The sequence below is a fragment of the Eucalyptus grandis genome, chromosome 6, assembly GCF_016545825.1.
Source record: "Eucalyptus grandis isolate ANBG69807.140 chromosome 6, ASM1654582v1, whole genome shotgun sequence".
Classification (NCBI taxonomy): domain Eukaryota; kingdom Viridiplantae; phylum Streptophyta; class Magnoliopsida; order Myrtales; family Myrtaceae; genus Eucalyptus; species Eucalyptus grandis.
This window is the reverse complement of record NC_052617.1, coordinates 15115222-15128756: the sequence shown is the minus strand read 5'-3', so window position 1 is coordinate 15128756 and position 13535 is coordinate 15115222. Positions and strand designations below refer to the sequence as shown.

The 13535-nt window shown below is 39.9% G+C and overlaps 1 protein-coding gene and 1 pseudogene across 3 annotated transcripts; one reads left to right on the top strand and one right to left on the bottom strand.

The window, feature by feature from the left end:
• The window catches only part of LOC104448556, an 85558-nt pseudogene that overhangs the window by 11820 nt on the left and 60203 nt on the right, over positions 1–13535 (top strand).
• Positions 6196–12476, bottom strand: LOC104451567 (TMV resistance protein N). Of its 3 annotated transcripts, XM_039315651.1 has the most exons (5): positions 12410–12476; positions 11154–11914; positions 9874–10967; positions 7529–7594; positions 6196–7051 (listed from the first exon to the last, which is right to left on the bottom strand). In XM_039315651.1, exons 2-3 carry the CDS (start codon positions 11645–11647, stop codon positions 10421–10423), a joined length of 1041 nt encoding a protein of 346 aa, XP_039171585.1. In that variant the 5' UTR covers positions 11648–11914; positions 12410–12476; the 3' UTR covers positions 6196–7051; positions 7529–7594; positions 9874–10420. The 3 variants fall into 3 exon arrangements, with proteins under 3 accessions (XP_039171585.1, XP_039171584.1, XP_039171586.1); XM_039315650.1 differs by having other exon boundaries at positions 11154–12473; XM_039315652.1 differs by lacking the exons at positions 9874–10967; positions 11154–11914; positions 12410–12476 and adding exons at positions 7797–9406; positions 9498–9841.

Sequence of the window (13535 nt, the reverse complement as noted above, 5' to 3'; positions counted from 1 at the left end):
TGGCTCTTTTTCTTGACGGGCATTGGCCTTGCTTTTACTAGGCACACTGCTTTTTCATGCCCCCTAGTTTGCCGAGCTTTTTGCTCTTTGAACTTTGGTAGCTTATGACTTTCGAGATGCTTTTCACATTTTCACATGATTGTCAATTATATTTGGTCAATTCTTATGCCTTGCCCCGTGAAGGGAGATGATCACCGCTCGGGATTCGAAATGAATAATCAGGCCCAAATTGGTTATAGCAATGGGTATCAGTGTTTGGGTAGAGAAGGAAATGCTCTTCTTCACCTTGGGATGAGTCAAGCTCCGATGAGAATTCCTCTGAAGCTACCACAAGAAGATTGATGTAAGTGAAAGTAATAGAATCTTTCTCAACCTTTCGTTTTACAACACGACCGTAACCTCCTATGTTGCCCCAATGTAGGGTCGTTCTCGATAGGGGTACTTTGAAGGATCATCTTTTTTTCTAGCCCAAAAGGGTAACAAGAGATCAGTGCAATGCTTGGGATTGATGAAGGCAACGCCTTTATCATTTCGATCTTTGCGCTCAATGCGAATGAATCATTTGTCCTAAGAGAAGGTTTCTTTTCACTCAACTCTCAAAAGTGTTTGAATAATGCTCAACTCTCAAAAGTGTTTAAAGGACGTGTTTGGAAATGAGCTTGCCTTTCTTCATCCTAAGCACTTCTTGTTTGGCATGGTTAACATTTCCATTTCACTCTGTCGAGACCATTCGAGTATATCAATCTCCATAGGGTATTTTGATTCAAAATGAATAATCCACAAGACAAGAAAACAATTTTGAGATAGAAAGGATGTTCAAAAGGTTTGTAATTTTTTTTTTCTCAATTATTATTCATTTTCCTTTTCTCTAGGAAAGCCCAAAAGTTCTCTTTTGTAATGGAAATTCTCTTTTTTTTTCTCTTTTTTTTTTACTTAAAAAAAAAAGACTGAGAAGAAGGGTACTTACCTGCAGCGTGGTGACCCGATAATCCTGTAAAGAATGTAAAAGAATATGTTAGTGCAAAGCTCCTTAGGGATTGAAATGTTGGAAACGATACATTATTACCCTTCACTCGCTTTCATCCTTTTGACGCTAACATCTCTTGGATTCACCTTCATGGATATTTGGCAACTCAACAATACCCTTTCCTTGCATTTGCCCTTAAGTGTTTGATGTTTTCCTGATTCCTTGGTAGAAGGCGCTGATTCCACGGTTAAGTGCAACCCTTTTTATTTTATATCACCCTGTAAGAAGGCAGATGAAATGAGTAGTTAGGTTCAACAAAGGAACGATACATCCTTCTTGATGAATTTGACAATGTTATTCCAACACACTTTGTTTGTGGGGAGATGAGAGATTTTTTTTTTTAAAAATCAAACGTTGCTCTGCCACTCTTCATTTGACAATCCTTTGTTATGTTCGAACCCGTCCTGTATCAAAGAAAAAGGACATGTCATTTTTTATGCTGAAGAGAAATCAAGTTTAGGAACGAATACATCCTTTTCAGAGTCAAGCGATCAACATCCCAATGTATCTCTCATGGAGGAATAGACAATATTGCCCACTTTCTTTCATTTGAATCTTTTTGTTTAAGATGAACAAGACTTAAAAGTGCTCCATTGCGTTTGTTGGGAACGTTACAAAACTTGGCACTCTTGATATCTCCTTGACAATGAAAATAAAATTATGTCAGAAACGGTATTAGAAATGAATAACTGGAATCGATACAGTTTACTCTTCCTTTGAATTCGCCATTTTGGATACTTGGCAACTCCCTTCATTTGTCTCATCATGCAAAGTGAACGAGGTCAACGGGTTATTTTGGCACGTAAGGCATTTGCGAATAACAAAACTTCTCAGAATGGAATTTGACTTCGTTCCGCTTTTACGAAAAATTGGCGCCAACGAAACCTCGACGCATGCTTGCTCCTCGAGTTCGATGAGCCCAAGAAAATGACTATATGAAGAAAGGGCATTAAACAAATTTTTCTTGAGATTCATTTTGGAAGGTAAATGTATAGGTTCACTTAAAACACTTCTAAATTTGCTCTCTTTTTTGTATTTTTTTTTTTAAATGATGATTTTCGAATTCCATCATTAAAAATGTGAGTCGCACAATTTACAAGAGCATAAATTGGATTTGCAAATCAAAACCTAAAACGGAAAACATGTTTCTTAACAAGAATAAAGACTGATAAAATACAAGAGACTCTTTTACAGATGAAAGTAAAAAACAACTCTTGTCCTAGCTCTAGAATTCACGTCCTTGAATGGTCACCATGAGAATGTCAAAAAGCATCACGCATAACCTGCAAAAAGATGACAATGTCAATATGTGAATAAGAGAAAATGATATTTTAATGACGTCGCTTCTTATAATAAAATCGAGGCGACGATACATGCCCCACAATCCTTATTACGGGATTTTAGTATTTCGCCAAGATTTTATCATAAGAGAAAACATCATTAAAATTATCAATCCACGGCCATCAATCGAATGTCCACTTTTATTCCAAAAGTTTCGTATGCAAAAGTGTCATTGATTTTTGAAAAATTGATTTGTGATTTTACTCATAGAAAATTAGAGTGATTTTTATTTTGAGGAATTTGTACACAAAATAATTTGCATTATAGTCCCAAAATGCGAGAATGAGAAAATTTGATAAAAAATGCAATTTCAATTTTTGTGTCCCAATATAATCACAACTTGAAAGTTTTTTTTTTCTTTTTTTTTTTTTCGAAATGATTTTGAGCCCATAACTAGAAATTTAAACAGAACCATGTGTTCAACGGGGCCAAATCAAAATGTTTAGAACTTGCATTCAGATGCTCACTTGTCAAAAGTGATTGTCAATTTTCAATCATAAGCTTGCATCACCGAGGGCATTCGATTGATTTCCGCAAATTTCAAGATGAAAAAGCAATACAAAATAAGCAAATAAAAAGGGAAATGATACTTACAATGGGTGCCGACCTTTGTCTCATGCTTTTTTTTTTTTTCAAATTACATAGACATGCACATGAAATGTGGTTCGATTTCTACTCTATACGGCCCAAAATGGAGCCATGGGATCACCGGACTGAACCAACAAGGTCGTGGCTGGGTCGGGTTACCCATGACTCCGGCTTCGTCAAAGAACCGACCCATGTCGCACGGTTGCAGACCGGGGTGGGTACCTTTGACGTGAAGAAAGAAATTTCGGGGTTAAGGTGGGCGACTCGTACTACGCGATTGTAGTCGGAGTGGTATCCACCTCAACACCATCCTAAGTGATCCTATGCGGCCCAGGTCCGGCGGCAGGTTGTGTGTGCCATGGTGTAGTGCAATGCAGAGAATACATGCACAACAATTTATAGGCAAACAACACTCCGTACATAAAAATAAACCATACATTCCCACATTTCCCTGCAAGACAAAGGTGAGCAAACACTTCCCCTTATACCTCCCATTTTGTAAGAACATTTAACACCTACAATGTTAGGGCGTACTGAATCCTCGCTGCCAAACAAAAATACTTTTGAACAAGATTAATTTTGGTTTAAATCCTCTAAGGTTTAAAACCAAGTCCCCAGCGGAGTCACCAAGCTGTCGCGACCTACCCCTCGGGGGGAGGGAACAGGTTTAGGGGTATTGCCCAAAGGACGGGCCTAAGGCCCATGATCAGGCGCGAGCTCTCCCAAGCTCATACCCCGCGTGACGTTGGGATATTCTTAAGAAATTTTGCATAAAAGGAGTCGCCACTAGCCTATTGGGGTCGGCTAGAAACCAAGTGAGGCATGGGAGCGTGCCTCACTTCCTACGCAACCAGAGAATTTAGGTTCGGGGACTTGATTACACTAATTAACCAATTAGTGCCCTTTCGGTACCTAATCTTGTTCATTTTAACAAAATGATTTTTGACAGGCAATTTGGATTGATTTTATATTTATCCACTAACATGTGAGGTGATCATGCAAGCGTGCAATCATTAAAGTAATAATCATAACTACCAAGATCCTAATTGCAATAAGATTAAACGCGTGCAACCAAACATAATTAAATATGCAAATTAAACATACGACATAATCAATATGTGAGCAAATAAATGTCTAATTACACTAAGAAAGCAAGATATAGCAATTCCTAACTAAATCCTATCATTTTTGGATTTTCGAAAATTTTAATTTTTTAAATTTTTTAATTTTTTTTTTTTTTTTTTTTAAATTAATAAAAATAATTAATTTTTTAATTTTTTTAATTTTTTTTTCTTTTTTTGGATTTTCGAAATTGTTTTAAAAAAGATAATTTTTCAATAATTTTTTTGGATTTTCAAAATTGTTTTAAAGATATATTAAAATTTAAAAATAATATAAAAATAAAAATTTGGACCGGACCGGGTCGGGTCCGACCCAACCTGGTTCGGCCCGAGTCGACTCGAATTGGGAGGTTGGGCCCGAAGCGTGGGCCCAGCCCAAAAAGTCACATTCTCTTCTAAAACAAACAGGCCCATAAGCCCACAAGGTCACCCCCTCTTTTAAAATAAATAGGCCCACAAGCCCAAAAAAAAACATAAGCCCAAAAGCCCAAATTCACCCAAAACCCTACCCGATTGGAGGCTCCGGTCCGACCCGGCGCGACCCGGTTCGTGGCTGAAACCCTAGGGTTTCTTCTCACGTCGGTGTCTCGGCGGCGGAGACGCGGTGGGCGGCGGACGGCGGCAGCAGCAGCAGGAAGGCGGCGGTTCGGCGACGGTCAGCAAGCAGCTCGTTGGGACGGAGGGTGGCGGCGGTTCGGATGGCGACGGGCAGGAGGTCTGATGTGGCGACGGCGTCGGGCCGCACCGATGGCTCCTCCTCCTTCCCCGATTTCTCTTTCTCCGTCTGCTACTGCTGGATCTGACTCTTCCACGCGGCGCCTCTGCTTCAGATCTGGTTTTTGGGGACGGCGGCGGTCAGCGTTGGTCTAACATCAACGGTGGCGGCTTGGACGGCGTCGGGGGACGAGGGCGGCAGCTCGAACGCTCCTCGGATGGGCAGCAGGGAGGCAACGAGCAGCTGAAACCGCGGGTGTGGCTAGCAGAACAGCGGTGCGGCGTCCAGCAACGGAAACAGCAGATCGTCGGGGCTCGGCTGCTGCGGGTCGTGGGCGGAGCGAGGCGGAGCGAGACCAGCGAGAGGTGGCGTCGCGACCTCGAGGGCGCGGCGGTGGTGAGGCTGGTGGCTCGGTTGCCGACGTTGGGTTGCAGGCGGTGGGTCGTCGCGGGCAGAGGCGCAGGAGCGGCGACTTCAGGCTTCGAGGCGGGGCGCGACGGTAACAGCGGATGTCTGGCGCTTCGTCGGCAACGGCGCGAAGGATGGGCGTAGGGCAGGAGGACGGCAAGAGGAGGCATCGCTCAGAGAGGGGGCTGCTGAGTCGAGCAGCGGCGAAGTCGGCGTCGGTCGAGCGCCGCTCCCGCCGGCAGCGGCGGTGGCGGCAATGCCGCCGCTTCACCTCGAACTCTCTCTCTCTCTCTCTCGAGTTCCCTTGTGCTTGGTCTGTGTATTTCTTTTTCTTTTTTGGTCTCCCTCTCCCCGTTTCTCTGTCTGGTCTCTCCGATGCCCCTCTGTGTTGCCGCTGCCTCCTTTTGCAGGTTTCGCGTGCGAAACAAGGTGGAGGAGGACAGAGGCTAACGTGGGCCGGGCCAAGAGGGAAAACGGGCTCAGCCCCTTCCATGTTTTTTTCTTTTTCTTTTTTTTTGTTTTTGCCTTTTCTTTTTGTTTTCTTTTTTTTTTTTTGTTTGCTTTGTTTGTTTTTTTTTTTTTTAGTGGCTAATTCATAATCTGTAGACAATTAAATACTAAACAAAAAATGGGAAAATTTAGGTGTCAACAATAAGGCACTAAAAGAACGTTATGGAATGAAGTTCCCAGGCTTGTGAATCTTCAATACATAATAATAGGGTGACTTCCCTCTTCTTACACTATTCATAACCGATCCATTATATGTCAGTGGTGACTTCTAAGTAAATTAAACTAAGTAATTAAAAAAGAAAATCAAGTTATAATCAATAAAGCTTAGGAGAATCAACGTTAATCGTAGGCACCACCTCATGAGTACAACCATTCAAGCCATCTCTCTTAGAGATCTCACCTCGGGAGATTAGTGACAACTATATCGTGAAAATAACACACAACTAACGGATTTTGCAATTCAAGTTTAATGCAAGAAAAAGAAATTACCAAAAAAATCAATAAAGAATAATAAGATCACTAGAGATTTATATAATTCGGTTTGAATATCAGTACATACTTTACAAAAAGAGCCAACTACCAATAAATCCACTATGAATCTGAAAAGTATAGAACTTACCATTGTTTGACCACTCAAGTGTTTTTCAGCCCTTAAGCTCAATCAAAGCAAACCATTAATTGTTATCTCACATTTTTTTTCACAAATAACTCATTCAGAAAATTCAGAGAGAAAATTCAAACATACCTCTTATTGTATAATAATCGAATAGAATTCCATTTCTAATATATGTAATATTTGTACATAAAACCCATTATAGGAAACCTACTCAATTTAGAAAACCAATTAAACTTACAAAGCTATTCAGATGGGGTATCTCAGCTCAAACTCAAGACATTCTCAACAATGGCACTCATCTTGAATTAATATTGATTTTCAAAAGAGCGGACATAAACAGACGGTAGCAGCAAGGTTCAAGATGTTGCTTAGTGACATCCATTATACTCTTGTAATAGCTTGGTTTGAATCTGGAAAGAGATGACCGCATTTGATGATTCTTCTAGAACCTCTAAGAAAGATTTTGTTATGGTAAGTCAGCGAAACACAAAAGCCAGCAAAAATTATTCCCCTGATTATTTTGGAAATGTTGGTGCCACTGGTGATATTCTAGAATTTTAGCTAGGATTAACATGAGTTTTCATGGTCTATTTGGATTTCGATAGGTCTAACCCAAGGCCCGGCAATTGATCAAATCTAGTAACGATTACCTTCAATCGGAATCATCATCGAACACTTGTTGAAGTCCTGGAGGTTACTCGAGGACACCATATTCTTCAACAAATCTGGAAAGAGATGATTTTATAGACATATCAATATCCCTTGATGAGTATGCAAAGGAAAAAAAGGTAAATACAAAAGCTAAAGAAAGAGATCAAAGAACTCGCCATATTTAAATTCTCCTACTCTTAAAAAAAAAAAAAAAACGTACAGGTTTACAGACACTTGTCGACAAAAATCCGAAATGGTGTTGGCAGCTAGGGAAGAGATTGTGGGAGTTCATTCCATTGACTGAATTACAGGGAGAGGGTTTTAGTTTTAGTCTTGCCTAAAACTCCAATTGTAGATTACCAATACATTACAATTTGTATATGGAACCGTAATTTCAGAGAAAATAGTCAAAGTAAAATATAGTCAGTAGAAAAATTGAAAATTATGAATTCGTCCAAAAGGTTAAAAAAGTGAAATTAGTATTTGAACAAGATATACATTCTAGTATTAAAGTGTGGCATAAGTTTCTCAAAAACAAAGATTTCACTTACAATGCAAGTGGAATTTTCTTCACGAAATCCAAGAGCGCCAACCACATTTGACGGTCCTTGGAGAACCTGTAAGAAAGATTTTGTTATGGTGAGAAAGCAAAATGCAAAAGCCAGCAAAATTTATTCCCCTGATTATTTTGGAGATGCTGGCGCCAGTGGTGATATTTTAGAATTTCAGGTTAGGATTGACATGAGTTTTCATTGTCTATTTGGATTTCGAAAGGTCTAAACCAAGCCCCGACAATTGATCAAATCTAGTAGTAATTACCTTGAATTCAAATCATGACGAGACAGTTGTTCATTGAGTGATTGAAACCAAACCATAAATTGGTAGTCCATGAGTAAATAACAGTCTATATGAGGGTGAGATAGATGCTCACGGACCCCACAGCTCATTACATCTTCATTCACTTTGTACAGGAATTGACCCGTGGAATCTCTGTAGGCACTCGCGACCTCCCTTTGTGATTCAATCTCATGGTAGAATCTATCCCAATCCCTAGGCGATGAGCTACACTACCTGACTAAAAGATCATTAAATATTATTGCACTCAGCTCGTAAACTAGATGAACGCCACACTTTTCCACCTTTAACCCAGGGTTGGTGATCGTAAATGAAGCGACAATGTGGTTTGACATTGTCTCCCAATTTGTATCACATGGAAATTGAGTATTTGACACATAACCTAGCCAAAGGCAACTTGAATTGACAAATCTGATGGGAAACCTAAATAAGGTACCTAGCTGATTTCCATCAGCATGAAACCCGCAGAAAATGAAGTGGTCATTTTCCAGGTCTTGACAGGGGCTGCAGTTGATTCGTTTAAAAGATTCGCAAATGGCAAATCCTCTCCAGCTATCATAATGCCAATCAGGGGGCATGTCTATGCTCAACGAAGGTCCAACTGCCTGGTAGCCGAACCACTCGGGTATTTCACATTGCAGACATGGAGACACCACATAAGTTCCCCAAAAAGAATTTGTGGAACAGCAAAAGATGTAATGAAGCAATGATAAGGAGTACTTTTGCTGCAAAGTTAAATCAAGATCTTGAGGAAGCAAACTGGAGCAGTTAAGGAAGTAAAATCCCGAGTCAGGTGCTGTGCATATAATGAATGGGTTTGATATCCTTTCCAACCTGAGGCAATCCTCAGCCGCCACAACCATTGTGCTTTCTGGGAGTCTTGGTAACACTTCAAGCTTTTTGCAACGATTTATTATGAGAGATTGCAGGTCAGAGATATGTTCGATGCTTGCAGTTATGGTGGTAAAACTGTTTTGGGTTAGGTTTAAAGACCTCAACGAGGGTAAGCAGTCAATATCACTGGAAATTTCTCCATCTAGAAGATTACAACCACTCATATACAACTCTGTCAAAGAGGATAGCTCTGAAAATGAAGGCAACCGCGGACGTCTAGAGTTCAGAGCTTTTCTCAGCGTACGCATCAGTGTCCTTCAAAAATTTTGTTGCCTTCCTTTACTAACATGAAAGCGTAATTTTCGCAGATTTTTTAAGGACGTCAAGCTGGATGGGAGATGTGTAATGACAGTTTCACTAATATCAAGCTCCTCTAAGCACTCTAAGCCCCCAATGCTCTCAGGCAACTCTTCAAGATTTGAACATCCAGAGAGATTAAGATCTTTGAGAGATTTTAAATTACCTACACTATCTGGAAGTCCTGTGAGGTTTTCACATTCGCCCAAGTCAAGTAGACAGAGTCTTTCTAGATTTCCAATTGAAGGATGAACTTGAGATAATGCTTTGCAACCTTTGAAAATTAGCCTCTCTAGATTTGGGACATATATGAAGTTTGGAGTCTCCATGAATAATTCGGAACCATTGAGGTTGATAACTTTTAACTTCTCTAAAACCTGCATCTATAAAAAATTGGTTGAACAATTTTATTAGCTTCTTAAACATAATAAAGCGTTTGATGAAGCATAGATATGCATGAGCACTAATTCCAACCTTTTCCCCTCTCGAGAGGCTGCAAAGGAGGCTATCTTGCATATGGAGCTTGACAAGATCCTTCGGAAGAAAACTTGGTGGAAATGACCTAAGATTGTAGTTGTCCCATGTAAGTAGGCGTAGTTCATTTGAAAGGTGCTTAAACCCAGAAGAGAGGTGGATGGCACGGACATCAAGCAATCTTAAGTTAGTCATGTTTGTGAATGACTCTCCATTCAAGTGCATTGTTCTATGGTCCCCATATTGCAAGACTATGGCTTTGACTTTTCCAGTTCCTTGATAAACAATTCATAAAGTGTCAATACATGACTAGCAAGTCTTTTTTTTCCTTATATCAAAAAAGCATGCTTGCAAATTAATTTTGCAAAGTACTCACCGAGTTTTTTGATAGAATATGGCATACATCCTCAAAAAGCCAGACTCGACTTCGTTTTCCTGGCTCTTGAGGAGACTCTAGATGAACAATTTTCTAAGCCATCTCTTGGAGCAAATCATGCATCCACAATCTGTTGTCCACGATTTTGATAAGAGATCTCTGAGCAAGGGTATTGATTCCAAAATTTGCATAGAAGCCACAATTATCTAGAACTTCTGTAACATAAGGTTTCTTCTTCCCCTTGAAGAAACAAGCAATATCTAGGAAAATTTCCTTCTCGTTCTGACGTAGTCCATCATAACTCATCCTAAGCCGGTTAAAAATTTCCCCTTCTGGACATTCTTTGAGACTGGCCAATGCACTCTCCCATTGCAACAAATTTTCTTCATCCAAAAAAGAACCTAAGACATCAATGACTAGAGGAAGGCCACCGGCGTAACTAATAACTTGCTTCGCAAGCTCCTTGAACTCTGCTGGAAGATGGTTACTTCTAAAAGCTTTCCAAGAAAATAGTTGGAGAGCCTCATCAAAGGATAATTCCTCCGCTTTATATATGATTTACTCCATATTTGATAAGCAAATGCTTATCTCTAGTTGTTATAATGATCCTACTCCCTGGTGCAAACCATTCGAGATCTCCCACTAATTTTTCCAACTGCTCATTTTTATCCACATCATCAAGAATAAGAAGGACTTTTTTATCTCGCACTAGTTTTTTTATCATGTTGGCTCCTATATGATCATCCCTGATTCCAACATTGTCCTCTTGGAGAATATCACCAAGAAACCGGCGTTGTAGATATATCAAACCATTCTTTTCTGAATTTTCTTTGACATCGTTGAGAAAACTACAACCATCATCAAATTGACGGCAAATTTCGTCAGTAACTGCTCGTGCAACAGTTGTTTTGCCTGAACCAGCCATTCCCCATATACCAATACTGCGTGCACCACTCTCGCCCAAGCATAAAAGTTTTACTACTTTTGCAACCCGGGAATGCATTCCCACAAGATTGCCTACAACATAGGATGGATGGGGACCTAGTTTATCTTCGATTTCTCCAATGATTTGCCGAATGAACTGTGTCTTATGTCTACAATGAAGAAATGCAGATGATTAGTTCCCCCGCGAGCATTGAGGCTGTTTAGTTTTGGAGGAGTTAATCATATATTCTGGTTCAGATGAACCAACATAATACAGAGCATGATAGTCATGACATTTGTGGCATGCAAAACTTAAAGCAAACAAATAATTCCAAGTTAGTGGAAGAGAGGCCTACCCATCTTTCAATTCTCTTCCGGCAAGATCAGCTACTTTTCTCAGTGCATCCTTCCACCTCTTTATATCTCCTTTGTCGCCCGAATAAGTTTCCTCAGTTTTAGCAAAGCCTATCCCAAAGTTTCCCCTCAGTTTCCGTATGTCAGATGGATCGACCTTGTAGAAGATTGGTATCACGGATCCTTCATTGATATTTGTACACTCCATAGCCTTAGCAACTTCTTCCAGGCACCAAGTAGAAGAAGAGTAGTTTTCAGAGAATATCACAAGCACAAGTCTTGATTGCTCTATTGCCCTTAATATTTCTGGTTTAATACATTTTCCCCTCTGAAGATCTCGGTGGTGATCATCTCGAAAGGCCATGATTCCTCTTCGCCGTAGATGATCATGCAGATGGTCAACAAAGTTTTTGCGAGTATCTTCACCTTGAAAACTCAGGAAAACATCATACTTATATTGCCTCTGTTTGTTTGCTGGCCTTGGGAAAGATGCCATATCTTCTTGGACAAATTTTGTAAAGACAAGAGAAAGGAATGCACTTTGTCCTTCTAGAAGTCCTCAGAAATAAATTGGGGTTGGGTTGGCATTCAACAAAGATGAGGAGATTTTACGGGGTTATATAGAGGCATTGCGTCCGATCCCGTACTTCCACTCCAGGGCTGAAGGAGATGAATGAGTAACCAAAGAAGAAGAAGAAGAAGAAGAAGAAGAAGAAGAAGAAGAAGAAGAAGAAGAAGAAGAGTTTCAGACATCCCCTGCAAGCTGAACGTAAGTTTTACCGAAGGTTAGAGTCTTAATCTTGACTAATTCCTTCTTTGGGAACTTCACGATGTTATGGCATGAACCATCAATTTGCAAAGCAAAGTGACAAAACAAAAATGAAAGAGACTCTAAAAAGTGGAACTTCTCAGGCAATCGGAGCACTTCTAAGAGTAGAAAATGGTCAGATCGGCACAAAATCAATTTGCAAAGATGTATGAGCCCAGATAAAAAGGGCAAACGAACAAAGTAACATAACAAATATGAAAGAGACTCTAAAAAGTGAAACTTGTCAGGCAATCGAAGCTCTTCTAAGAGCAGAAAATGGTCAGATCGGCACAAAATCAACGAGCATTTAACGTTACGAAAATTCCTGAAAGAAGATAATCAAAGGTTCTGGCAGTTTGCACATCCGGAGCTAAGAAACGGCGAAATACGTGCGACGATTAACAAACGAGGAACGGCTAAATTCAGAAACAAGTGGAGGACAGAGAAAACCTCGACAGCGGAAGAAGCCTGAGTCCGAGCGAAGAGACGAATGCAGAAGCCGATCGAAGTTGTCCAGAGTTTGAGCTTGAGAGTAGAGACTACGATCCAGCGGAAGCTGTTTATACGAAGGATTGCCCAAGTCAAGTCAAGTCAACCCCCTCACCAGAAAAGATGATTGTTTATTGTGTTGCCGATTATTATATTTTTATGTTATTTCGTGAATAATTAATTAATTAATGGTCTAAACAATTCCTTAGGAGTTAAGGTTTTTCTTATTCTCCAAACCAGAGACCGTCCATGTACGCGTGCCAATGGTCTTTTATCTCCTCCTCATTCTTTGCCATCACGATCTAGGCACTTCCCCCTTTTCTTCTCTGTTTTTGGTACGAAAGCTAGAGGCAACTTCCCAGAAATCGGCATTTGTCTAAAGAGGAAAACGGGTGAGCCGCATTCTCAACGCTATTTCCCATTTGGAGGAGTGACCATTTCACGGAAATAGCCATGTCGGATTTATTTTTTAAATCGAATAAAAAAATAATTTTTGCAACGATGGGAGCTCCGGAAATCAAACATTTTCTATCGCGAACAAGAACACGCTACTCCTTATCTTTTCAGAGGAGGACCTGAACAATTCTCAAGGGAACTCTATCGAAAGACCACGGAAAATGGGTAGAAAAGTCGGACCGTTTGAGTACACTTAGATCACGGCTGAAAAATCTTAATCAATAAATAGTAGATCTTATATACCCATATGGTTTAATATAGTATATAGACTATCGAGATTAGAGAATCTTAAATTTCAGCCACGAAATACAAAATTTGGGTCCTAAGTTAGTCCAAAATTTGCACGTATTGATTCCTAATTAAATAGTATTTTCCACGCCCAAAAAAAAAAAATTAATGTCATACATTACATCACACCGCATCGCATTGTGAAACCTGCACTGTTAGACTTTTCCAAATCTCTTTTCTTCTCGCTCGCACGATCAATGGTGTGCAAAGCTTTAGAAATTCGAAAGGTTGTTTTTAATATTACAAAAAAAAAATTACAAATTGATACACTTACGATAATTTTACCTTAATTATTTTTTTACCAATTAAAATCTCAAATTGGTACATTCATGATAGATTTACC